General features: G+C 46.5%; 1 protein-coding gene across 1 annotated transcript in view; it reads right to left on the reverse strand.

Moving 5' to 3' along the window:
• Positions 1–26,228, reverse strand: part of LOC135921770 (protein IWS1 homolog) — a 107,825-nt gene that overhangs the window by 76,474 nt on the left and 5,123 nt on the right. Inside the window, exon 2 of the mRNA XM_065456070.2 lies at positions 22,230–22,276. Coding sequence (XP_065312142.2) covers positions 22,230–22,244 — 15 coding nt within the window. The 5' untranslated portion in view covers positions 22,245–22,276. The remainder of the gene's footprint in view (positions 1–22,229; positions 22,277–26,228) is intronic.

A 26,228-nucleotide genomic window follows, 5' to 3' on the forward strand; every position in this document is an offset into this window, starting at 1 on the left:
TCTGAACTCGGCCGGCTTAGCGCTAGGCCTAACCGAGCTCAACACGCGTAGGGGCCGAGCCGACGCCTAGGCGAGGCCGTGAGGCACTCGCAAGCTAACATGAGCCTGGAAATGGAGACCGCGGACGATGCCGCTCCCCCGGAGGAGCTCTCAAGCGGGGGAACGTGGTGTATTCGGAGAAAAGGCCTTTTCACGCCCGAGCAAAGCGACGCATCCGCCGTGCGCGAGCCGACGGGGAGCAGAACGAGAGGCCAAAACTCCGGCTGGGGAAGAAGCTGGCTGCAATATCGGTTGAGAAGCAGCACGCCGAGGTTCCTGAAGGTGCTGAGAAAATTATTATTCGCCCGAAAAGAATTATCAGTCGCATCCTGGAGGCAGTTGGAAGATTGCGCATGTACGTCTACCTGGCCCAGGCAGCCGGGGTCGACACGGAGGTTGCAGACGAAGACGTAGCATCACCAAACATGACGCAGCAGTCGATCATGATAGCTACGCTAGACGCGGCATGAACAAGCAAGTACGCTGCGATCACGGCACTTTGGGTCGGTGGATCGATGGTCGCGACGAAGGCGTATATTGCCATGCCGGAAAGCGGAGGGAAAGGAGTGACCCACGACGTCCCGCTGGATGCAACTCACGAGGAAATCCTTGATGAACTTAGAAGAAATAAGAAAAACTCGTCGATAATTGGAGTCACCAGACTTGGGGCAAAATACAAATCTCTATTGATCCTGTTTGAAGACTGGAAAGTGCCGATGGAAGTATGCCTGCGATGCTTCCCCACAGGCTGCTACCTATACAAGAAAAAAATATGAAGTATGCGTCCCCTGCGGAAAACGTGGACATCGGGAGGACGTTTTCCCGAACCCCGACGACGTCAGAAGTCGGGGGTGCGGAGCCTAAAACCCCGAACCAAATCGCAGCTGGTAGCCTCGATGCTTGCTATGTAAGAAAGCCCATTTCCTAGGCGACAACAACAAGTGCCGGGAGATATATCGCAAGGCGTACATCATCAAGAAAAAATTATGGGAGAAGAAGATGGAACAAGAGAAGCTCCAGGTGCAAGCCCCGACTCAAGGCAAGCCCCAGGCCACAACCTCGGAACCTAGAGAGGAGCACCGAGGCAGAGCAAGGGACGCTACCAGAGACCAGGCGAGGCAGCAGTCGAGAGCGAGATCTATCTCGAGACCCGGAAGGAGGTCCAGTTCGTGGTCCGGAGGGGGCCGCCAGCGGACATCAGCCAAGGGGCCTGCTGACCAGGGCCGCGGACTTGCTAAACAGGGCCGGGAAACTGGCTTGCCGCCCAGGGACCCCAAGGACCCATGGGGAAAAAGAAGAAAGAAGAAAATACCCACTTGGTAAGCTTTGGTAGCAAGGGCTCCCAGGCTGAGAAAGATGAGATTAGCTTGCATAAGAAAGAAATAGAGGAGCAAAAGAAAGCAAACATGAGGTTAGAGCGATTGCTGAGGGAAACCCAAAATCAGCTGATCGCACTAAAACAGAGAAGGTATCTGGAGAGGCTGCCGAAAAATGCAACAGCGAAATCACTTCTGCTCCTTTGCCAGTTACATCTGGACAGGAGGAAGAGGATATGAATGTTGATTTTATGAGACAACCCCTTCCAAACGTATGGTGGGGGAGACCAACCCGCTGGCGAGCTGGCAAAAGAAAATTGAAACGTGGCTGATGAAAATGGACAAGAAGAACGAAACCATGAAAGCAGGACAGCCCCAGAATCGAGGAACAATTGCGCTATTACAGGCACAAGTGAACCAACAATCTTGCAAGATAGACGCCCTAAGCACATGGATGGATACCTTGATGATGTATGTAGTTTTATGGCGCAAGGGCCAGGTATGACCAAAGAGCGCCATGTCACTGGTAGTGGGTTCACAGTGTGATTATGGTTACAATGAAATTGGTGTGACGTGGCTGTAAAGGGGCCTTAACATATACGCTCTAAAGTGCATAAAATCTGTGTAATAAAATTATGGCGATGACGTATGACTTGTACTATGAGCATTTAGATGCATTTAAAATAATGATACGACAGGTAAAATATATCTGCTTATACGAAATCCTAGAGCACTACTACCTCCTTAGAGCCCTTGAAACACATGGGCCTGGAGGCATGTGCTATGCAAAACAATTATCGCAGCGGCATCCTCTAAAGAGAGGAAGCGCTACGAGTGCATGGGACTAAAAACATGTAAGACCATATCTCTGAGGAAATCTAGGACTGTGTCTGCATCAAAAAGCGGTTCTGGACCAAGAAGCATTGCAGGATGAAGAGGAATGTGCTGCCTGTACGCTAGGGAAAAGTGTCTCATTCTTTCAGATTCGGCTTCCCGACACTCCAGGAGGACGTGGAGTACGGTCAGCCTCTCCTCGCCTCTACCACAAGCTGGACGCTCACTTCCGGTGAGTAGAAAATTATGGGTGCCATACGTGTGTCCTATTCTGAGACGACAGAATAGGACATCTGTTTTGCGCGATTTTGTAGTAAGGGGCCAGAATCCTAACTGTGGTTTTATCAGGTGGAGCTTATTATTCGTTTCCGCATCCCACATGCGTTGCCAGTGGTCCCGCAATCTCCTTCGCAAGAAAGGCCTCAGATCTGGGACAGGCACCGCAGCGGTAGGGTTACCGGCTTGCGATGCGATAGACGTGGCCATCTCGTCCGCCAGAACGTTGCCCTCGATGCTCCTATGGCCAGGCACCCAGCATATAATGATACGCTGGTTAGATATGTACGCTTTGCACAAGACGCTGTCGAGTTCATTAAGTACTGGATTTTTGCGTTTATAGAGTGACATCAAGGCCTTCACAACGCTTAGGAAGTCTGTATATATCGCCAATTTTTGAAGTTTTGATTTTCTTGCATGATTTACAGAAGACAGTACTGCGTAGGCCTCCGCCGGGAAGATACTTGTTTCCGGGTGCAGTACACCAGACTCTGAGAAGGATGGACCGAAGGCAGCATAAGACACCCCGGAATTTTACTTTAAAGCGTCTGTAGAACTAAGCACAGGAGTGCTTGTGCTGGAGTTCTAGAAAATGCATTCGGATTTCTATCTCTGGTGCGTGTTTTGTTGCTTCTAGAAAGGATATGTCACATTCTATCAGCTGCCACTCCCAAGGTGGTAACAGCTTGGTTGGATGCATTAGGCGAAGCTCGAGGAGTGGGACACGCATTTCATCACTAAGCTCCCTCACTCGAAGCGAGAAAGGCTTTCTTAGAGAGGGACGATTATGGAAAAGTGTAGTACATGTCATATTGTTAACAGTGTGAAAATATGGATGTTGATGATTGGAATTTATTTTCAGGAAATATGTAAGGCTGATGTAAGTTCTCTGTAGATGGAGGGACCATTCATTTGATTCCGCGCATAAGCTTTCAATAGGGCTTGTCCTGAAAGCGCCAGTGGCTATGCGGATAACTAGATGGTGAACAGGATCTAGAATCTTTAGTGCGCTCGGAGCGGCAGAGTTATATACGACGGCACCACAGTCCAATCGTGATCGAATTAGACTCTTATAAATATTTATCAGACACTTCCTGTCACTATCTCATGTTGTGTGGGATAGAATTTTAAGTAAATTCATTGTCCTTAGACATTTTTCTTTAAGATATTTAATGTGTTGAATAAAAGTAAGCTTGGAGTCAAGTATAATACCTAGAAATGTGTGTTCTCTGTTGATAGGTATTTGATGTCTATACAGTTGGACACAAGGATCTGGAACAAGGCCTGTCTTTCTAGTAAAAAGAACACAAGAAGTTTTGTGGGGGTTGATTTTAAATCCGTTTGTGTCTGCCCACTTGGAAACCTTGTTGAAACCCTGCTGCACCTGCCTCTCGCATACTGCGAGGTTACAGGATTTGAAGCCGATTTGAATGTCGTCGACGTATATGGAATAAAAAATGGCAGGTGGTAATGAAGCACCAAGCGTGTTCATTTTCACAATAAAGAGCGTACAACTAAGCACGCCTCTTGGGATACACCTGTTTCTTGTGTGAAAGGTCGCGACAATACGTTGCCGATTTGCACGCGGAAGATGCGATGGGACAAATAGCTTTCGATTATTTTAAACATAATTACACAGATGCCAATTACCGACAAGTCTCGCAAGATGCCGTAACGCCATGCTGTGTCATACGCCTTCTCCATGTCAAGGAATATTGATAAGAACTGTTTATGTACATATGCATCAAGAATATATCCTTCAATGCGTACAAGATGATCTGTTGTCGACCTGCCTTCTCTGAAGCCACACTGATAAGGATCAAGTATATTGTTGAATTCAAGGAAATGTATGAGTCTGCGATTAATCATTCTTTCAAAAAGCTTGCACAGGCAGCTTGTAAGAGCTATCGGGCGATAGCTTGCCGCCAGTGATGGGTCTTTCCCCTGCTTCAAAATAGGGACCACAATTGCTTCTTTCCATGTGTGTGGAAGGTATCCGGCAGCCCGAATAGTGTTGAAGAGTGCGAGTAGTGTGACTTGTGTGTCAGTGTACAAGTTTTTGATTATGTCATACATGACTCGGTCAGGTCCCGGTGCAGTGCTGTTGCATGAGATCAAGGCAGCTCTCAACTCTGCAATATTGAATGACCTGTTATACGCTTCGTCGTGTCTGCATTTACGTACAACTGGCTTAAGCTCTTCTATTTCTTTATATTTAAGGAAAGATTCAGAATAATGTATTGAGCTAGACACATGCTCAAAGTGTTCCCCAAGAGAGTCTGCCTGGTCTTGCAAGGTATCCCCTTGGTCGTTCACCAGAGGCATTGGATGGATTTGTTGCCCTTGTAGCTTTCTCAAGCCATTCCGCACTTTTGCCTCCTGCGTGTATGAATTAATGCCGGAGAGGAACCTCTCCCAACTTTCTCTCTTTGCCTGACGTCGTGTCCGCCTTTCCTGTGAATTAATCTGTTTAAAGTGAATCAGATTTTCGCATTAGGTGATCTGCGCAATACTCCCCATGCCTTGCTCTGTCTCTTTCGCGCCTCACTACAGTCATCGTTCCACCAGGGAACACGTCTTCTTAGTGAACCACCATTCGTCTGTGGAATAAACTTCTCGGCTAAATCAATAATAAAAGCGGTAAAATATGCAATGGCATCATCTATAGTAAAAATATTTATAAAATCGGGTGATAAATAAGATGATTCTTTAAAATGCTCACAATCCGCCGATGCTAATTTCCATCGAGGAATATGCGGAGGGTTTTCATGCAATGTTATCAGGTTTAAAATCAGAGCGAAGTGGTCACTTCCATACAACTTATTGATCACGGAACATTCCAGGAGAGGCAGAAGAGAAGCAGAACCGATTTAGGCCTGCTAAATCTATTGCTGAATATGTGTTGTGTTGGACACTATAATACGTCGGCTCCTTCTTGTTACACAGGCAGGCACTAGAGGTCAAAAGGAAATTTTCAATTAATCTACCTCTCGCGTCACATCGCGCGTCTCCCCACATCGTGTTGTGGGCATTAAAATCACCGACGAGTATGTAGGGATCAGGAAGCTGATTAATTAGATTATGGAAATTGTTTTTTTCCAGGCGACAGTTAGGCGGTGTGTATAAAGAGCACACAGTCACCAGTTTGTTAAAAAGGATTGCCCGAACCGATACGGCCTCAAGGGGCATCTGGAGGGCAATCTGTTCACAAGCTACAGATTTATCCGCAAATATTGCAACACCACCGGAGGCGTCAGCCTCGTTGCGGTCTTTGCGATAGATTATGTACTGACGTAAAAAATGTGTCTGTGTGGGTTTCACATGTGTCTCTTGAACACACAGCAACCATGGATTATGTTTGTGCAACAGTTCTTTAATGTCGTCGAGGTTACGTAAAAGTCCTCGTACATTCCACTGTAGTATTTGTGTTTCCATTATGATAATTGATTGGGTGCTGTGTGTTTAAGAGATAAGGATTAGATCACGGGCCGTATCAGGCGCCGTGACGGGAGTTTTGTCTCTCTTGGAGCGATCGAGAGTGCCTCGCCGCTACTTAGGCGCTGGTGGCGCCGTCTTGCTGGTGGTTGTGTCCATCGCCTCTTGCGAGGCGCTGGACAGGCGCTCTTCCGAGCGCTTTGTTGGCGTGAAGGCCTCGGCACGTTGGACGAGGCCTTTGAGGTCACCTGCCCGGAGGTAGATGGCCCCTTCTGCGGGGTTGGCGTAGCAGCGCTAGCTGCAGCCGCCAGGGGGGCGGATGACGTTTCTGCCGCCTCACTGGGTGTGAGACGGACAGTCGCCGGAGACCGTTGTGGCGCGGCCCCCTTACGCGCCACTTCGGCAAATGTGTTTTTGGGCAGGTAGGATACCCGCGCGCGTGCCTCCTTGAAACTAATATTTTCCTTTACTTTTATCGTCACAATTTCTTTTTCTTTTGACATTTATTACATTTATTATACTTTTGACATTTATTACATTCTGTTCAGTGAAGCCCTCCAAGAGTTCAGCCTCAGTGAGCTCCAGTAAGTCATAGTCCGACACAACCCCGCGGGTGGGGTTCATAGTACGGTGCGGGGTTACTGCTAGTTGGTTATCCCCAAATGACACAAGCTTAGGCAGTTTCTCGTATTGCTTCTTATCGCGGAGCTCCAGGAGGAGATCACCGCTTGCCATCCTGGTCGCTTTATAACCGGCTCCAAAGACATCACTCAAAGCCTTTGATACAATGAACGGTGAAATAGTGCGCACTGGTTGGCGGGGTTTTTCCGAGTGGACTACGTGGAAACGTGGGAAGTTGTGGACTTGGCGTCCGAAAAACTGAAAAATTTCATCGGTGCGCCCTCTTTTCTGAGGGCGATCAGGGAGTGGAGGAAAGGAGCTATCCATAAATATATGTGAGATTTCGGAAGTAACGCCAGCCACCCACCACGGAGTCCTACAAGGGGACGCTGCAGGGCCTGAAAAACAGGGCCTGCAAACGCCAGCTGTACGTTACCGCTATAACCAAATAAGAAAAAACCTAGGTTGGCTATTCACACAAGGTTAACCCTTGCTGCCTGGAAAATTGGAAGAAAGAAGAAGCCAGGAGAAGACAGGAAAGGTGGAAAGTGAGAGAAAGACGAAGGCTGGAGGGAGAGAGAGACGGGAAAAGCCAACTACCGATTTCCCCCGGGTGGGTCAGTCCGGGGGTGCCGTCTATGTGAAGCAGAGGCCAAAGGGGTGTGTTGCTTCCGCCGGGGGGCCTTAAAGGTCCAAACACCCAGCATCAGCTCAACCCCCAGGATCCCCTTTTCCCCAGACACGGCAAAGCCGCGCACGGCTACACGCGGGAAGGTCCAACCCTCGTGTGCTCGGGTCCGTGGTGTCGCAACACACCAAACGCCTGCTTGCGCAGACGCCCCTGCGGGGGATGGATGCCTTAGGCACGACAATAGCTACGCTGTGCGAGAACATCGGCGCAATAGATGCGATGCCTAATAGAAATGGATCAACACTCGGGTAAGAAAAATGCCTCCACATTCTGGCAGTGGGATTGTAGGGGGTACCAGAGGAAAACAGCGTTGCTGCAACAATACGTCGAGCTGCAACTGGAAGCACCCGTAGCCATAGTGGTGCAGGAAAAGGGAAAGGCCCCTGTTAAATTATCGGGTTACCAAAGCTTTGACAGCGACAAGGGGGATAAATGCCGAGTCGCCACCTTCGTAAAGCGAAACATTGCAAGTGTCTCCCCAAGCGAGGCAGAGGCTGTTCTCGTTGAGATTATCACAGGGAAGAAAAATAGTGATAAGATATTTGTGTACAGCACACACAAGCAAAAGAAAATTAGATTCATTAGTTTATTCCGCAACGCACTCAAAGCCGCAGATGGGAGACCTCTCATCATTATGGGAGATTTGAACGCGGCTCACGAGGAATGGAGATATACATACAGAGACTCCAAAGGTAGACAAATATGGGAAGATATACATTAGGAAGAGCGTTAAGAGACCCCTAGGTCTCCGAGACTCGACCTCGACAGACCTCCTCAAAATGGGGGTTCAAAACACGCTAGTTGAGCTCACTGAGGCAGTACAACTGTCTCAGTTGGAAAGATTAGGCCAGCCTAAAACAGGGAGAAAAATCATGGAATGGGTAGGAATCCAATGCGACAGGGGTGCTCCGACTGACAAGAAGGACATGCCGCTGGACGTGCGTAAACGCTTCCGAATCGCCCCCCCTCCCCTATCTAAGTATAGACATCCTATCTACAACAAAGAGAGGAGAGCCCACAGGCCTAACGCTGTAGTAAATAAACTTAAAAACTACCGGCGCATAAAGTAGCGTACGTGGACGGCACTTCGGCAGAGACGGGGCTGCGGTATCGACCGAGTTTGATGGCGACGGGTGCTTTAAGATAGCGTGCTCCACGTCCAGGAGGGACGCCTGTACAGCCTAGGAGTTTGCAGCAGCGCTCGCTTGTCATAACATAACTTTACTTGGGTTCCAGCCCATGAAGAAGTCCCAGGCAACGAAGCCGCTCACTAGCTCGCCCGAGCACTCTACCACTGCGCAACTCTAGAGCAGCCATTTCCAGAAATCAAAGATAGCTTCATCACGTACAGGGAAATTGTAGACCATTACAAAGCCGGAAGAAGAATCTTTCCGTCTCCGCATCGGTCTCTCTTTCTAGAGGACGCTCGCATTTGGCGGCGCCTCCAGGGAAACAATTATACATCACCACATTGGACCTATTTAACACAGATGAGGAACCATAACGAAGCCCTCTGCAAAATTTGTAAGCAAGAAGGCTCGCTAGACCACATAATATGGGAGTGTGCCTGCTCTTCAGGGGCCAAGGAAAACATTGGCAGTAGAGAAGCCTGGGCGGCCTTGCTCCAGAGCGAAGCTGAAGACGACCAGCGTCGAGGAATCGGCCTGGCCGTTGAGGCCGTGAAGACTCACCGTCCTCAACGCGCGGGGACTGTTTCATACTCCTCCCCTCTTCGTGTAGGTTAAGAGGCGGGCACGCCAGCTAGGTGAAATAATAAAATTTTCAGTCAATCAATCAATGGTTTATATCGCAGCACTCCTCACCCGTGCGAATGAAGGCGGCTACGCTAGATCAGCTTCGCTTTGATATGCGTTGTGAACTCAGAGCTACGTTCATAGTCGTAAACAAAGCAGAAAATATTGCTATGAATAAGTGTTGCTTTAATCTCTGTTGCACTGTGTTTTCTTAATTTCGCAGACTGTAGTGGGTGATTAAAGTGCTTTCATTGTGCGATGCTTCCATTCAGCTAAACGATAATCATAATAGGCCGCTGCTAACAAAGCTGGTCCCACTTCTGCGACGTCGTTCATCGATACGCAAATTGGTGGTTCGGTATTAATTGCCAAGGAAATAATGATTAAGTGCGTGTAAATGTGCGCTCATTCGATACAAAAGGCAATTTTATGTAGTGCGCACTGGACGGACCGACAAATAGTTTATGCTGCTGAGTGTGGCCGTCGTCCATGTAAAGTAGATGGTATCCATACTTGCTTCATGTCAGAATGTTACGCGCAGCGTGCAAAACATACAAAACAATTTTATTGTACTAGTATAAACCGTGGTAAGCTAAGAGCACACGACGACCGAGATGACAAAGCAGGGTTAAAAGGGAGCACAATTGAGATATTTCGATAGCGCGTGGCACAAATATGGGCTTAAGGAAAAACAAAATCTATTGTCGCAGTCGCAGTAAAGCGCACTAAATGCCATCTGATCTCTTTCATGGTGTGCCTCGAGCACCAAAGAAAACGTACATAATTAACCAGATCTTGCCGAAAAAACGCTTCTCTAGACCTGCGTCGTGCATTGTAACTGCAGTTATTTAAGCAGAAAACTCGGGGGGTGATCTCGCTATAATATATCCGTGACATATTTCGGTCCCCTGAAATGGGATCGCGAAAAAGAAGGTGCACTTAACATCATTCATAGACTAGACGACAAAACAGTTGAAGGGCGTTCGGAACAAGCCACCGCAGGCAACCGAGAAATGCAAGCGCGCTGTGCCCCGCTGCCGTCCACGTTGTTGCCGAAGTCCACTGACCATCATCATCATAACAACAAAAACATGGAGGCCCCCTACAGGCGCTGGATGTTCTCGTCTATATTATAGGCAGAACCCGCCGTCGCTGCTGAAAGTGCCTTCTTTACAAAACATTGAAGAACTTACGAGTTGACAATGGAAGTCGGAGAGAACCACAGCGCCATGAATCGTCTGAAAGGCTGGTTCGAGGCGCAACTACGTCATTGGTGATCATCTGTTATTTGAGAAGTGGCCATGCTCCATATGCGACGTGCTAGCATCACTTTGAAAGCCTTGCGACAAAACACATCTGATCCCATTTCGGCTGAAGCTCTACTTGCTGCAGCTTGTCGCCACCCATAGTCGTTTTTTTTCCCATTAACGCGAATATCTATCTATCTATCTATCTATCTATCTATCTATCTATCTATCTATCTATCTATCTATCTATCTATCTATCTATCTATCTATCTATCTATCTATCTATCTATCTATCTATCTATCTATCTATCTATCTATCTATCTATCTATCTATCTATCTATCTATCTATCTATCTATCTATCTATCTATCTATCTATCTATCTATCTATCTATCTATCTATCTATCTATCTATCTATCTATCTATCTATCTATCTATCTATCTATCTATCTATCTATCTATCTATCCAGAATTTTACGGTGACCATGTAGCCCAAGCTGTCGATCAGCTAGGATCTATCCATGTCAGCTGGAGGTTGTGATATCGTGGTGGTCCTTCCATGGTCATAATTCCAGGTTCGTGATTTGGTTATCATCATGCCATCGTCGTCATGCCTTCTGCACCGACTCAACGCGCAATGTTGTCTACTAGCTTTAGAGATTTTGGTCATAATATCGTCGTAGTCGTTGCAACGTCGTTATTGCGTCTTTATCATCTGACTATCGCCATGCCTCAATCATCATACTGTCACCATCGCCATACGGTCGCAATGAAATTGGTGTCAAAATATTGTAGTATTGCTATTGTTGTTATCGCATGGACTCTTCATTGGCTAATGCCTTTAATATTGTCTCTACACTGTTTTTGTGTTCGTCGGCTGGTACCGGTAGAGGGAAACGAAAACAAGCGCTACCACCTGCGAAGGCCTGCGACTTCCTGCGAATATTTCTAATAAAAGTGTGCAATGTTATGATGCTGTCGCTGCTCAATAGAATTGAAGAACATTAGCGCACACATTCCGCATGCGAGACGCAAACTGCACCACTCTAACTAAACAAAGTCGCAGTTTCTCCCGAAAGGCAAAGCAGTGATTGTGACAGCAAATTGATAGACATCTAAACGAATTCGGGCCAGTTGTTTTATCGGGTACAGTAAGGGCTGCATAGATTTGAGAACTAATGTAACAAGCACGCTCTCACGCGCACTGGTAAACGCGAACAAATCTCTATGGGTGAACGCAGACACCCGCCTTCAGAACGCTGGCGTGATGAAGAGCGGAAGCAGCGGAGAGCGAATTCCCCTTTGTGCTGCCTGTCGCTTCAATGCGAACTATGCGCGCGAGAACATGGTGCACACAATGCCATCAGCTACCATGGGCGTCGTATGCGATAAATCTGTCGAAAATTGCCTTCAAGATAGGACACGGGTGTCCGCGCTCAGCCTCCGCATTCTGAGTAGAAGAGTAGATGCGCCTGCGCAATTCAGCCTCTCCCTTCTAGCGCGCGCAATCTCCTCACTTCTCCGCACGACCCCCTTCCCCCCTGCCTCATTGAGTGCGCGAGAATTCCGCGCCCCCGCCCCACCATCCTCCCTTTCGCGCGCGAGAAAACCCCGTCGCATCAAGTCTGCATCCTTCTGGTATCACCTTCGCGATATTTGCCTCGCGCCCAAAGCATACGTTGCGCGGCCCCAACGTTTTCGCACTTCGACTTCACACCGAACCGCATGGCGAGGCCCAGGCCGATGCCGAGGGAAGAAATTCGCCTGGAGTGTTCATGTTTGCTATCCCAATAAAACAAGGTTAGATTGCGGCTCTGCAGCCGAGTGTTGGTAACGCTGTTGGACATGTTCAACAACCTTCTTTGTGCTATGTCAGATTAAAGCCCATTGAGAAGCCTTTCTTTTTTTCTTTCAGTCGTATTACGTGCAAACGTGTCTCTGTTAGCCGATTTTTTATAGCTTCGTAACGCGAGCGTCAGCCGCGCCGCTACTGTCGACACCAGGTGCGGCCTTCCGTTGAGGACTGCGGGAGACGGCAGAAAGTGGCTGCACTTGCGGTGCGTGTTCGCGTACTGCTATGTTTTAGGCGTGTTCCAGCCACATCCGCTGAGCGGGATATGCAAACGGTATTAGTCTGTGCAGCATTGTGCCGTCCTTCGCGGCACCAACGACCAGAGAACGAGCAAGGTGCTCATGCAAGAGCCCTTCAATCGACGTTCAGGTAGGCAAAAGAGGTGTGTACTTGTGGGGAGTACAATCACTACAGAAGGCTCCGGTGGCTCCTCAGCAAAGTCATTACAGGATAGTGACCTAAAATAGAAAATATTTCGAACGCAACAAGCCTGCACGGTGCGGGGGAGGGGGTGATATTTCTTTTGCGGTTGTAAGCTACGTGGTCTTGTGCGTCTTGCCTTCCCATGCCGCGGGCCTGCGATAACAGCATAACAGTGTCATTTACGACCTTACGGCGTTGTTATTCTGGGTCTGCTCGGTTCGCTTTTGGGGTCGGAAAGCATATGGAGGTCGACTCGTATAAAATAATGTGAAAGTGAGGTAAATAGAAAGCGTTCAGGTGCAGGTTCCCGCTTCGCAAGCTGCGAAGCAATTGTTCCGTTACGGCAAATAAAGAAGACTGCACGGAACTTCACAGTTTTGGTGTCCTTTTTTGTTCATGGACATGAATGAGCCGCTTCGAGTATTGGTGACAGCGACAAGAGAAAGCAGCATGACTAGCGTGCACAGAAACAGGGCTCGCACGAGTCAGTGCCTCACATTATTGGTTTAGTGGCACGAGCATCGATGGGCACTCTTGTTTGACGCGCAGCAGTTCCGGTTCCCCTGCTGACACAACCGGGGACTAAACTCAATTGAAATAAGAAAGAAATACAAGAAAATGGTACAGTCCACACTTTATTGGTTTCATTATAGATATGGTATCAGAGCATAAGTTTAGTTACAAGTTCAGTTAATGAAGTGTGAAATAATAAGAATGAATTAGAAATCGCTGTGACAACTGGGGATGAAATTCAGAATAAATGAGAAAAATAGAAAAAAGTAGTACAGTACAACATTGCTGAGTTTCGTTAGAGAAATGCTATAAGAGAATAAATTTAGTTAGAAGTTGAGTTACCGTAGCGTCTGGAATAATTCGGAAAAAATTGAAATGACTGATTACCGCAGACCAAAGAACAGTATCGTAGATCTTAGAGATAAGCCGCGTGAGGACGAGTTTGGCTAAATTTCAGGAAACCCGGAAGTAAAAACTGCGAGTAATGGTGTCACTAATCCCGCAACACAAAACAAGCTGGCACTATATTTAACCGGCTAATTAATGGAAAACAGTGGCCTCCAAGTTCGGTACGTGCCTTCCGTCCGCCTAAAACAAACCTTAACCGATGCCGAGGTGCGAGTGCCATCAGGAGACACCTAAGTCAAAGATTATGGTTGCCTACTATGTCTCTCTCCTCTTTCGTGCTTAAACGGTCATCGGTGGATATAAAACTCACCTACAAAGGATATTCACATAATTGGGCGGAAAACAAAAAGATAGGCTTAGACCACCCGCTAGGGTTCACCGGTTTTCATTCGCACTCGAGTGAGAACGATCGCACAGCGCAGGAACCACCGTAGCAGCCATGGCTGCACGACCAGATTCAGAGACACACCACCCTTTCGGACTAGCGTTCGAAATCGCGCGCCCCGTAGGGAGTTGCGGGGCTGTGGTCAGCCTTCCCCAGGCACCAACACATCCCGCAGGGCGGGAACGCCTGCACCCCGTTTGGTTACCGGTGGGTGTCCGGCGGTGGGTTTCGAACCGCCCACCTGCCGCAGCCGTGGCGGACGCCCTATGTACAACGCCACGGCTGCGGTGAAAGCACTCGCTTCACAAGCCTTAGTTCATTGAAATGCTATCTTGTTTCACCTTGACGTTCCTTTTATTTTTCTGCGCAGAAAAAAAAATGCTTCGTTTCGGTGTATAAAATGAGTGATAGCGTAGCGCAGTCGCATTGAGCAACGAAGCTTGTGGCGAATGCTGCGTGCAGCATGACATCACTTATCAATGATAACGAAGGGAGATAACGCTGTTGTAAAACCGTATAGCGTCGCACAGAATTCTCACAGTGGCAAGGGCTTTGAGCGCTTGCTTTCATTGTCTGTTACTGCGGATGGTGGTTCGCAGCACTCCTCACCCACAGTGCGAATGAAGACGGCTACGCTAGATCAGCTTTACTTTGATATACGTTGTGAACTCAGGGCTACGTTCATAGTCGAAAATAAAGCAGGAAATGAAAATAAGCAGGAAATAAAGCAGGAAATGTAAGTGTTGCTTTAATCTCTGTTTGTTGAACTGTGTTTTCGTTCTTTCGCACAGGGCAGTGGGTGTTTAAACTACTATAATTTTGCGATGCTTCCACTCAGCTAAACTATAATCATATTAGGTCGTTGTTAACAGAGCTGGTCCCACACTTCTGCGACGTCGTACGTCGATACGCAAATTGTGTGTTTGCTATTCAATGCCAAGGACGTGTGAATGTCTGCTAATTCGATAGAAAATGGAATTCTATGTAGTGCGCACTGGATGGCACGACGAATTGTTTATGCTGCTGAAAGTGGCCGTCGTCAGTGTAAAGCAGATTGTACCCATACTTGCATTGTGTCAGGAGGTTACGCGCAGGGTGCGAAATATATACGATAATTTTATTGCACTAGTATCAACCGTAGTAAGCTAAGAGCACACGACGTCCGAGATGACAAAGCAGGGTTAAAAGGGAGCACAACTGAGGTATTTCGATAGCGCGTGGCACAAATATTGTCTTAAAGAAAACCAAAATCTTGTGTCACAGTGGCAGTAAAGCGCACTAAATGCCATCTGGTCTCTTACATGCTGTGCCTCGAGCATCCCAGAAAACGAACATAATTAACCAGATCTTGTAGAAAAAAGGCTTGTCTAGCTCCGCCACATCCATTTTAACTGCAGTGAATTAAGCAGACGAAACCGCAGAGTGCTCTCGTTATATTATATCCGTGGCATATTTCGGTCCCCTGAAATGTGATCGCGGAAAAGAAGGTGCACTTAACATCATTCATAGATGACAAGGCAGTTGAAGCGTGTTCGGATCTATCTATCTATCTATCTATCTATCTATCTATCTATCTATCTATCTATCTATCTATCTATCTATCTATCTATCTATCTATCTATCTATCTATCTATCTATCTATCTATCTATCTATCTATCTATCTATCTATCTATCTATCTATCTATCTATCTATCTATCTATCGATCCATCCATCCATCCATCCATCCATCCATCCATCCATCCATCCATCCATCCATCCATCCATCCATCCATCTATCTATCTATCTATCTATCTATCTATCTATCTATCTATCTATCTATCTATCTATCTATCTATCTATCTATCTATCTATCTATCTATCTATCTATCTATCTATCTATCTATCTATCTATCTATCTATCTATCTATCTATAATTTTACGTCGACCAAGTAACCCAAGTTGTCTACCAGCTAAGATCTCTCCATATCAGCTGGAGGTCATGATACCGTGGTGGTGGTCCTTCCATGCTCGTAATTCTAACTTCGGGATTTCACTATCATCGTGCCTTCGTCGTGACGCCTTGTACACCGACTCAGCGTCCCATCTTGTCTACTAGCTTTAGATGCTTCGTGTACGCTTTGGTCATAATATCGTCGTGGTCGTTGCATCGTCGTTCTTGCGGGTTTATAGTCTGACTATCGCCATGCCTTCGTCAACCTTTCATCTTCGTCATACGGTCGCAATAAAATTGTGATATATTGTAGTATTGTTGTTGTGCTTGTCTCATGGACCGTTCAGTGACTAATGCGTTTATTATTGTTGGCGGCTAGCCGGTAGCCGAAAATAAAAACAAGCGCTACCACCCGCGAAGTCATGCCGCTTCTTGCGAATATTTTCAGTAAAAGGGATAAATATAGTAATGCTGTCCCTGCTGAATAGAAGAACATTAGCTGGAATTCACTCACGAATTCCTCATGGGAGACGGAGCCTCCACCCCTATATTTTGAAAAGTCGCAGTTTCACCCGAAAGGCGAATCAGTGATTGCGAAAGTAAATTAATAGACATCTAAACGAATTCGGGCTGGTTGCTTTAACGGGTACAAGAAGGGCTGCATAGATTCGAAAACTAAAGTAACAAGCACGCTGTCACGCGCACTGGTAAACGCGAACAAATCTCTATGAGTGAACGCAGACAGTCGCCGTCAGAACGCTGGCATGATGAAGAGCGGAAGCAGCGGATAGCCAATTCTCCGTCGTGCTGCCTGTCGCTTCAACGCGAACTATGCGCGCAAAAACACGGCGCACACAAAGCCATCAGCTACCATGGGCGTCGTAGCCTTCAAATGTATCGAACATTGCCTCCAAGATGTGCCTCGGATGGCTGCGCTCAGCCTCTGCATTCCGAGTAGAAGAGGAGATGCACCTGCGAAATTCACCGTCGCTCTTCTGGCACGCGCAATCTCCTCACTACCTCACACGCCCCCCCCCTCCCTCCCCTCCTCATTGAGCGCGTGAAAATGCCGCGCACCCGCCCCGCCATCGCTCCTTTCGCGCGGGAGAAAACCCAGTCACATCAAGTCAGCATCCTTCGTGTATCACCTTCGCGATATTTGCCTCGCACCTAAAGCGTGCGTTGCGCGGCCCCTATTTTGTGGCACTTCGACTTTACATGGAACATGGCGACGCTCAGGCCGACGCCGATGGAAGAAATTCGCCTGGAGTGTTCACACTTGCTATCGTAATAAAACGAGGGCTAGATTGCGGCTCTTCAACCGAATGTTGGTAACGCTGTTGCACAGATTCAAAAACCTTCTTTGCACTATGCCCGACTGAAGTTCATTGAGAAGCCTTTCTTGTTGTTTCAGGCGTATTATGCGCAAACTTGTCTCTGTTAGCACATTCTGCATAGCTTCGTAACGCGAGTGCCAGCTGCACCGCTACTGTCGACACCAGGTACTGCCTTCCATCCAGGAGTTCGGGAGACAGCAGAAAGTGGCTGCGCTTGCGGTGCGTGTTCGCATATTGCTGTGTTTTAGACGTGTTCTTTTCACATCTGCTGAGAGGGATATGCAAACGTTATTCGTCCGGGCAGCATTGTGCCGTCCAGAGAACGAGCAAGGTGTTCACGCAAGAGCCCCGCCATCGATGTTCGGGCAGGCACAAGAGGTTTGTTCTTGTGGGGGAGTACACTCGCTACACAAGGCTCCGGTGGCGCCTCCGAAAAGACGTTACATGATAATGACCTAAAATAGAAAAGAGTGCGTGCGGGTGATATTTCATTCGTAGTCGTAAGCTACGTGGTCTTGTGCATATTGCTTTCCCATGCTGCGGGGCTGCTATAACAGCATGACAGCGTCGTTTATGACCTTGCGGCGTTTTTATTCAGTCTGTTAGTTTCGCTTTCGGAATGAAAAACATGGTGGTCAACAAAAAGAAAAGTTATCTGGTTTTACGCGCCAAAACCACTTTCTGATTAGGAGGCACGCCGTAGTGGAGGAGTCCGGAAGTTGCGACAAACTGGGATTCCTTAACGTTCACCTAATTCTAAGTACGCGGGTGTTTTTGCCTTTCGCCCCCATCGAAATGCGGCTGCCGTGGCCGGAATTCGATCCGACGACCTCGTGCCCAGCAGCCCAACACCATAGCCACTGAGCAACCACGGTGGGAATGGAGGTCAACTCTTATAAAAAAATACGAAAGCAAGGCAAACAGATAGCGTTCAGGTGCAGGTGTCCGCTTCACAATCTGCGAGGCGATTGTTCGTTTACGTTAAATAAACTTCACTGCACGCAACTTGACAGATTTGGTGTCCTTTCATTTTCATGCACATGAATGAGCCACATTCGAGTACTGGTGACCGCTAACAGAGAAAGCAGCATGACTAGCGTGCACAGAGACAGAGCTCGCACGCTTCGGTGCATCACTTTATTTGTTTAGTGGCACGAGCCTCGAGTTACACTCTTGTTTCACGCGCAGCATTTCCAGTTCACCTGCTGACACGAGCGGCGACTAAATTCAAAATAAATCAGAAAGAAATAGAAAAAGATCGTACAGTTCAAAATTTATGGGTTTTATCATAGACATGGTATCAGATGATAAGTTTAGCTACAAGTTTAGTTACTGAAGTGTCTGGAATAATAAGAATTAATTAGAAATCACTCAGACGACTGGGGACGAAATTCGAAATAAACGAGAAAAGAAAATTATGATATAGAACAAAATTTCTGAGTTTCGTTATAGAAATGATATAAGAGCATAAGTTTAGCTAGAAGTTGAGTTATCGTAGCGTCTGGAATAATTAGAAAAAAATTGAAATCACTGATTACCGCAGACCAAAGAACAGTTTGGTAGATTTCAGAGATCCGTCACGTGAGCAATACTTTGGCGAAATTTGTGGAAACCCGGAAGTAAAAAGCGGGAGTAATGACGTCACTAATCGCGTCACACACAAGAAGGTGGGATTATATTTAACGGGATAATTAATGAAAAGCAGTTGCCTTCAAGTGCGGTACGCGCGTTCCGTCCGCCTAAAAGAAACCTTAACCGATGCCAAGGTGCGAGTGCCATCAGGAGACACCTAAGCCAAAGATTATGGTCGCCTACTATTTCTCTCTCCTCTTTCGTGCTTAAACGGTCATCGGTGGTTATAAAACTCACCTACAAAGGATATTCACATAATTGGGCGGAAAACAAAAAGAGAGGCTCAGACCACCCGCGAGGGTTCACCGGTTTTCATTCGCACTCGAGTGAGAACGATCGCACAGCGCAGGAACCACCGTAGCAGCCATGGCTGCACGACCAGATTCAGAGACACACCACCCTTTCGGACTAGCGTTCGAAATCGCGCGCCCCGTAGGGAGTTGCGGGGCTGTGGTCAGCCTTCCCCAGGCACCAACACATCCCGCAGGGCGGGAACGCCTGCACCCCGTTTGGTTACCGGTGGGTGTCCGGCGGTGGGTTTCGAACCGCCCACCTGCCGCAGTCGTGGCGGACGCCCTATACACTACGCCACGGCTGCGGTGAAAGAACTCGCTTCACAAGCCTTAGTTCAGTGAAATGCTATCTTGTTTCACCTTGACGTTCCTTTTATTTTTCTCCGCAGAAATAAAAAAATGCTTCGTTTCGGTGTATAAAATGAGTGATAGCGTAGCGCAGTCGCATTGAGCAACGAAGCTTGTGGCGAATGCTGCGTGCAGCATGACATCACTTATCAATGATAACGAAGGGAGATAACGCTGTTGTAAAACCGTATAGCGTCGCACAGAATTCTCACAGTGGCAAGGGCTTTGAGCGCTTGATTTCATTGTCTGTTACTGCGGATGGTGGTTACGATTTATACCGCAGCACTCCTAACCCACAGTGCGAATGAAGACGGCTACGCTAGATCAGCTTTACTTTGACATACGTTGTGAACTCAGGGCTACGCTCACAGTCGAAAATAAAGCAGAAAATTTTGCTCGGAATAAGTGTTGCTTGAATCTCTGTTTGTTGAACTGTATTTTATTTCTTTCGTAGAGGGCAGTGGGTGCTTAAAGTGCTATAATTTTGCGATGTTTCCACTCAGCTAAACTATAATCATATTAGGTCGTTGTTAACAGAGCTGGTCCCGCCCTTCTGCGACGTCGTACATTGATACGTAAATTGTGTGTTTGCTATTCAATGACAAGGACGTGTGAATGTCTGCTCATTCGATAGAAAATGGAATTCTATGTAGTGCGCACTGGATGGACCGACGAATTGTTTATGCTGCTGAAAGTGGCCGTCGTCAGTGTAAAGCAGATGGTACCCATACTTGCATTGTGTCAGAAGGTTACGCGCCGGGTGCGAAATATATAAAATAATTTTATTGCACTAGTATCAACCGTGGTAAGCTAAGAGCACATGACGTCCGAGATGACAAAGCAGGGTTAAAAGGGAGCACAATTAAGGTATTTCGGTAGCGCATGGCACAAATATTGGCTTAAAGAAAACCAAAATCTAGTGTCACAGTGGCAGTAAAGCGCACAAAATGCCATCTGGTCTCTTACAAAAAAGGCTTGCCTAGCTCCGCTACATTGTATTTTAAGTGCAGTGAATTAAGCAGCCGAAACCGCAGAGTGCTCTCGTTATATTATATTCGTGGCATATTTCGGTCCCCTGAAATGTGATCGCGAAAAGAAGGTGCACTTAACATCATTCATAGACTAGACGACAAAACAGTTGAAGCGCGTTCGGAACAAGCCACCGCAGGCAACAGAGAACTGCAAGCGTGCTGTGGCCCGCCGTCGTCCACGTTGTTTCCGCAGTTCGCTCACCATCATCATCATAACAACAAAAACATGGAGGCCCCCTACAGGCGCTGGATGTTCTCGTCTATATTATAGGCAGAACACGCCGTCGCTGCTGAAAGTGCCGTCTTTACAAAACTTTGAAGAATTGAGGAATTGACAATGGAAGTCGGAGAGAACCACAGCGCCATGAATCGTCTGAATGGCTGGTTCCAGACGTGGCTACGTGATTAGTGATCACCTGTTATTTAAGTAGAGGCCAAGCTTTGAAACCCTTGCATCACTTTAAAACCCTTGCGACAAAACACGACATATGATCCCATTTCGGTCTAAGCTCTACTTGCTGCTGCCACACGCCAACCATCATCGTCTTTCTTCCCATTAATGCGAATATCTATCTATCTATCTATCTATCTATCTATCTATCTATCTATCTATCTATCTATCTATCTATCTATCTATCTATCTATCTATCTATCTATCTATCTATCTATCTATCTATCTATCTATCTATCTATCTATCTATCTATCTATCTATCTATCTATCTATCTATCTATCTATCTATCTATCTATCTGTCTGTCTGTCTGTCTGTCTGTCTGTCTGTCTGTCTGTCTGTCTGTCTGTCTGTCTGTCTGTCTGTCTGTCTGTCTGTCTGTCTGTCTGTCTGTCTGTCTAACCTAACTACTCTTATCAATAAACTTCATCTCACACTTGTGTAGATAAACTGAGGTATCGCTGACACAATGAAGTCCATTCTTACATAGTGTGCCTGGCATACCTACCTCGCTCGGCTATCACGGCCAACACGTAAAAAATTTACTTCTTCCAGCAGCGCTTTGCACTTGCACTCCGGGCAGTGAATGGGAAGCTGCCCACACGTATTATTCTAGGATAACACAAGTGGGCAAAAGGAATAACAAAGTGGACGTAATATACGACTTTGGACGCCTACGTTTCGCTCCACGTGCTCCCTGAATGCTTTACTGGGTGTCGATGTGAGCCGCTGAGCATGAACGTTAAGAGGGCGAACGAACGTAGTAGGCTTTCATTGTTATACAAAAAGAATTTCTGAAAGTATGATGCAATAATGGAATCCACAGGAAATCCCAATGAAGATTTTACCAGTTCTTACATTTTGCAAAAAGCGATTCCTCCATTAACAGACTGTCGCTAAAGTGTTTGCTAATGCAATATCACCATTGTTTAAACGAAATCATTTAAACTAAATATGTAGTGGATAGGCTAAGATGTATGACCACGAGAACTTACTTATCTTTGCCGGCAACCATATATCACCAGGGAACGAACGTAAAAGGCTATCACCCTGTGCAAGGCGCGGCATTCTGTTTTAAAAATGTCTCGTATGCTATCGCTAGTTCCATCTTTTTTTTTGTCACCGAGCCTTGTGCAATCAGAAGCCATGTGTGACGAGAGTAGTGGAGTACATACTAGAACTTATGCGAGCGCCAGCCATCATCCTGGAAGGTTCAGTGAGTCGGCTGTGGGCAGCCTAGGCTTCTGAACCAAATATGTCCTCCCCGATGGAGTTATGCTTGAGTGCCAGTTATTTTCCCTGGGCCGAGGTTGGCCCAATAAAGTGGTAGTTTCGAGATACTCAGTTCTCGCTACCGTCTCGTCCTTCACCGTCACTACATTGTGACCATATACAGAAAAAAATACTCACTTTGTCAAGATCCATGAAGTTCGGCAGGCTTTCGCTTGAGCACGACGCTAAAACATAAGAAATATATACTTTAGGTGCAAGTAAGAAGCTATTCTAGATATGAATACATGTGATCTCTACAAAAGTAGACGGACCTAGAAAGTATTGATACAGGGAGCATATTTCAACATGGAAAAACGACTCTGTGTTTGTATTCTTGTTGAATTAGATGCCATAACTAAGCAATGAAACTTTAACAGAATTCTATTGTAAATTGCAGGTAACTTATCTCAATGACTCAATAATATTAATATTACACTAAGTATTATTTAATACTCCTTACAATCTCTTTAGAACAACGATTCGCGTGTCGCTTCTCTCGGAATGCATCGTATCGAAACTCGATAACACTAACAGATATTTCATCCGTTCGCACATTTCAATCATTTCTTTTACTCAGGTACAACCACTGTCGATGTCTAACACAGTAGCCAATCAGTCTCAACTCAAGTATGAATATTACTTGAATGCTCGAAAATTCGAATACTTGGAGTAGCACATGGATGATCGCCACTGAGAATGCCTGCAATAAATTTGGGAGAAGGAAACCGGCATTGGTGTATGGCATGTCCCTTTAAGTTCCATGAAATATGCAAGAACAAGTGGAACAATAAACTGTACTTAGCCTTTCGTCAGGATGCATATAAAATAGTAGTTCTTGTAGAGTTTCGACAATTCTTCCATATTGGGTTTCGTGTAATGTTACCAGATTCTCAGATGGACAAAATAACGACCATACTATAGGCCAATACTGCTAGATGTCACGTGGCCAATACCGTTGTATGGGGAATTACGGTTTCGGGAATTTGTTTTCGGTTCACCTTTAATATACAACGGAACAAGTTCGATTTTAAGTTGCATCAACTGCGTCCACATACCAAATTGGCCATGGAATTTTTGTTTCAGCACGCATTAACGAGAATTGTCCCATCTTCATTAAATCAACGGGCAAACACAATACACTGGACTTGCCATATGGTATATATTATGTGATTTCTTTATGCAGACAGAAAACCGAGCAATCTGACAAGAAACTCACTCAAATCAAAAGTAACGATTTCTACCTGACGATGGACACGCCTCTGCCTAACATGTTAACCCCACAACAGGCAAAGGACGAAGTCTTTTCATTTCTTTATTTATTGAAACCTACGCAAATGCCCATGGCACCAAAAATGTAAAATTGCAGATTAAGTGTGGAGCATCGCACGCGTAATGCGAAGACGTGGGACCGTGCCCCACCTGCGGCAAGTTGTTTTTTCATCTAGTTTCATTGCCATTATCTTATTATTTTTTTAATTCAATTAGTAATTACAAGTAATTTCCCTTATGTTTTCCTTGGTGTCTTTGTTTGTTGGCTTCTCATTATATGAATAATAAATATCAGGCCACTGGGTTAACCGACTTTCTTCATGTACGTAGGTGCCACTCCTAAATGAACATGTTTCTTGCCGATGTGATTCACTGTCGATGCGGTACTGTGTAGGTACCAGTGTTCAATGAAACTCTTTGATGCCAACTTGGTGCAGTGGGTATGTTCCACTCAGTCTGCGGCGGTCTCCAATGAACATCTTTGCCTGTGTTCCAATACTCACCGTAAATGGTAAAGTAGACGGCTAGTTGCATGACGGCAATCATAAGCCATGTTCCAATTCTCAGGAAGACGTGAAGGTAGGCAGCTTAGCGAAGACAATGTCGAAGTCAAACACGATGCAAGTTATTTTGCTGTCCAAAGAAGATGGTGGTTGAGTAGGACGCTTGGAGAGCGGTCAGGAAAGTTGTCTGCGCGCAAGGAAACGCAGACTCGCCATCCTATTTTCTTATTGTGCGCCACAGCGTGTTTTTCATAGGGTCGCCACGCGGAGACTTAAAATAGAGAAAGAATGAATGCTTTTCTCAACGCTTCCTTGTCGCAGCGTGGTAGCATCCCGTCGCAGCAGCGTCTTCCATAAGTCTTCCAGACGGCTCGGAATGCGTTCCATTATTAGGCCCCAACGCTGTATCGGCTGTCTTCTTAGCTGTCTGCGTATACTGCCTACGATGCTGACCTGAACTGGAAGTCATGCCGTCTTGCGTTACTGGGCATGTGCCAGTAGGTGTGTGCCGCTCTCGAATAGACATATTTGACGCCAACTAGGGTAACTAGGCATGTTCCACTGAGAATGTGGCACTCTGTATGACAAACGGATCCTTTAAATTTCTTCCTTGCTGGGCAGTAGCGAACCCACGTCACAATGCTTCCTCAAGGGCAGCAACACAGACTTTAATTAGGCTGCGCCAAGGTCATCCAGAGAGCTGAAAAAGCCGCCCGGGCCAAGGGGCTCGTGGCTGCCTAACAACAAGGTCATCCTTCAATACCTTGTTTTCAAATAAAGTCTTTACTCACTCACTCTTAGGCACTGAGTATGTGCCGCCTTTTAATGACAGCCTTTCTTGCCAATGCACTGGGTATGGACGGCTCTTCAATGAGCCTCTCCTCAAATTGCGTTGCTTATCATGTGCCACTGAGTGTGCGGCATGAAGCGCAACAATTCATAACGGTGCACGCCAATGGGCGCCACGCTCCTCGTCTCTAAAGCCATGCGCGAACTGCTCGGCCACGCCACTAGATGGCACAGCGGGTGCAAAATTAGGCGTGACAGAGGAGCTGGGTTGCCGCATGACGCGTTTCTAAGTTTTCTCACGTACCGGCGGGCAATGCATTCTGCAAGCCACGCGCAGGCTTCGCGGCGTCTCCGCTACGTGGCGGACTGGTCTTAGGGACTCAGTATTCATTCAACACCAGTACCTGCCCAGTCCCGCATCTACAGTGACCAATGTCAATGGGATGGAGGCTGAAAATGAACAAAAGGTATAACCGGCAAATGCCACAAATGTGTGTGCCTCAAAAGTGTGGACACGGAGTTTACGAAGAGAAACATGGTAACTAATTACGCGATAATTGAAAGTTTAACTATACTGCCAGGCGTAATTAAAGAGAAAGTTCGAGAAACAGAGACTGCAAATTTGACGCAAAGAACGGAAGCAAACGATGGTATGGAGATTTAAAACAGCGGCAAGAAAGAAATCAGGAGGAAAAATCTGCAAGACAACGAAAAGGGGAGTACCTTGCTGTTTTAAGCCAAGGATGGTTATCTGAGGAGAAGAAGATCCTTCAGGAAATATGAAACAGAGGATGAGGCGTGTGTGCTGCGAAAAAAGCCTGGAAACGACTCGGCACGTTGTAATGGAACGCCAAGATATTGACCCAGCGGGAACGGTAAGGAGAGAGGACTTTCCCATTACGTTGGGATTCAAAGAAGGAAAGGTTATTTTGTCAGCAGTGGAGACAAGTAAGAGACGATATGAGTACTGGAGGAAGGCAAGTAGGGAAGGCAAGTAGGGAAGAGACTCATAGAACATGAGACACTGCAAGTGTATGTAAAAGTACAGCATAGTGATAGTGGTTTTAAATATGAATATTAAAGGGACTCTGAAACGATTTTGACGATTTTCTACAAACGTAGAGTCGTTAGAGCAGGTCCTTCAGATCATTAATTGACGCATCTAAGTGCTCTGCGTAAAGCGTGTAATTTATTATAAGGTTTCAAAAATGCACATCGCTGCCGATCGCAGCACACTGCGCGGCGGAATTTTAAGCCGCCCCTACCCATATGACGCAAATCACCCATATGACGTCAGTGGGGCGAGCTATCCGATTGGCTAACCAGGGCGTGTGATCGATAATTTTTCCAACTTGATGGTAAACAAATAATGTTCGTAATAGTTTAAATGTTAGTTAATTTGTTTTTATAAAAAGAAAGTAACATAAAGGGAATGCACAAGAACAATTTTTCAGTACACTTAAGCACTTGCGGCATACAGCAAGTGTCGTCTGCTTGTGTTACAACGTGCTCCGTCTTTGACGAGAGCTCTGCCGTCAGTGTCGGTCTGTCTTTTTGCGAGCGCTATGATTCGACT

Source organism: Dermacentor albipictus, chromosome 8 (assembly GCF_038994185.2).
Source record: "Dermacentor albipictus isolate Rhodes 1998 colony chromosome 8, USDA_Dalb.pri_finalv2, whole genome shotgun sequence".
NCBI classification, from domain to species: Eukaryota; Metazoa; Arthropoda; class Arachnida; order Ixodida; family Ixodidae; genus Dermacentor; species Dermacentor albipictus.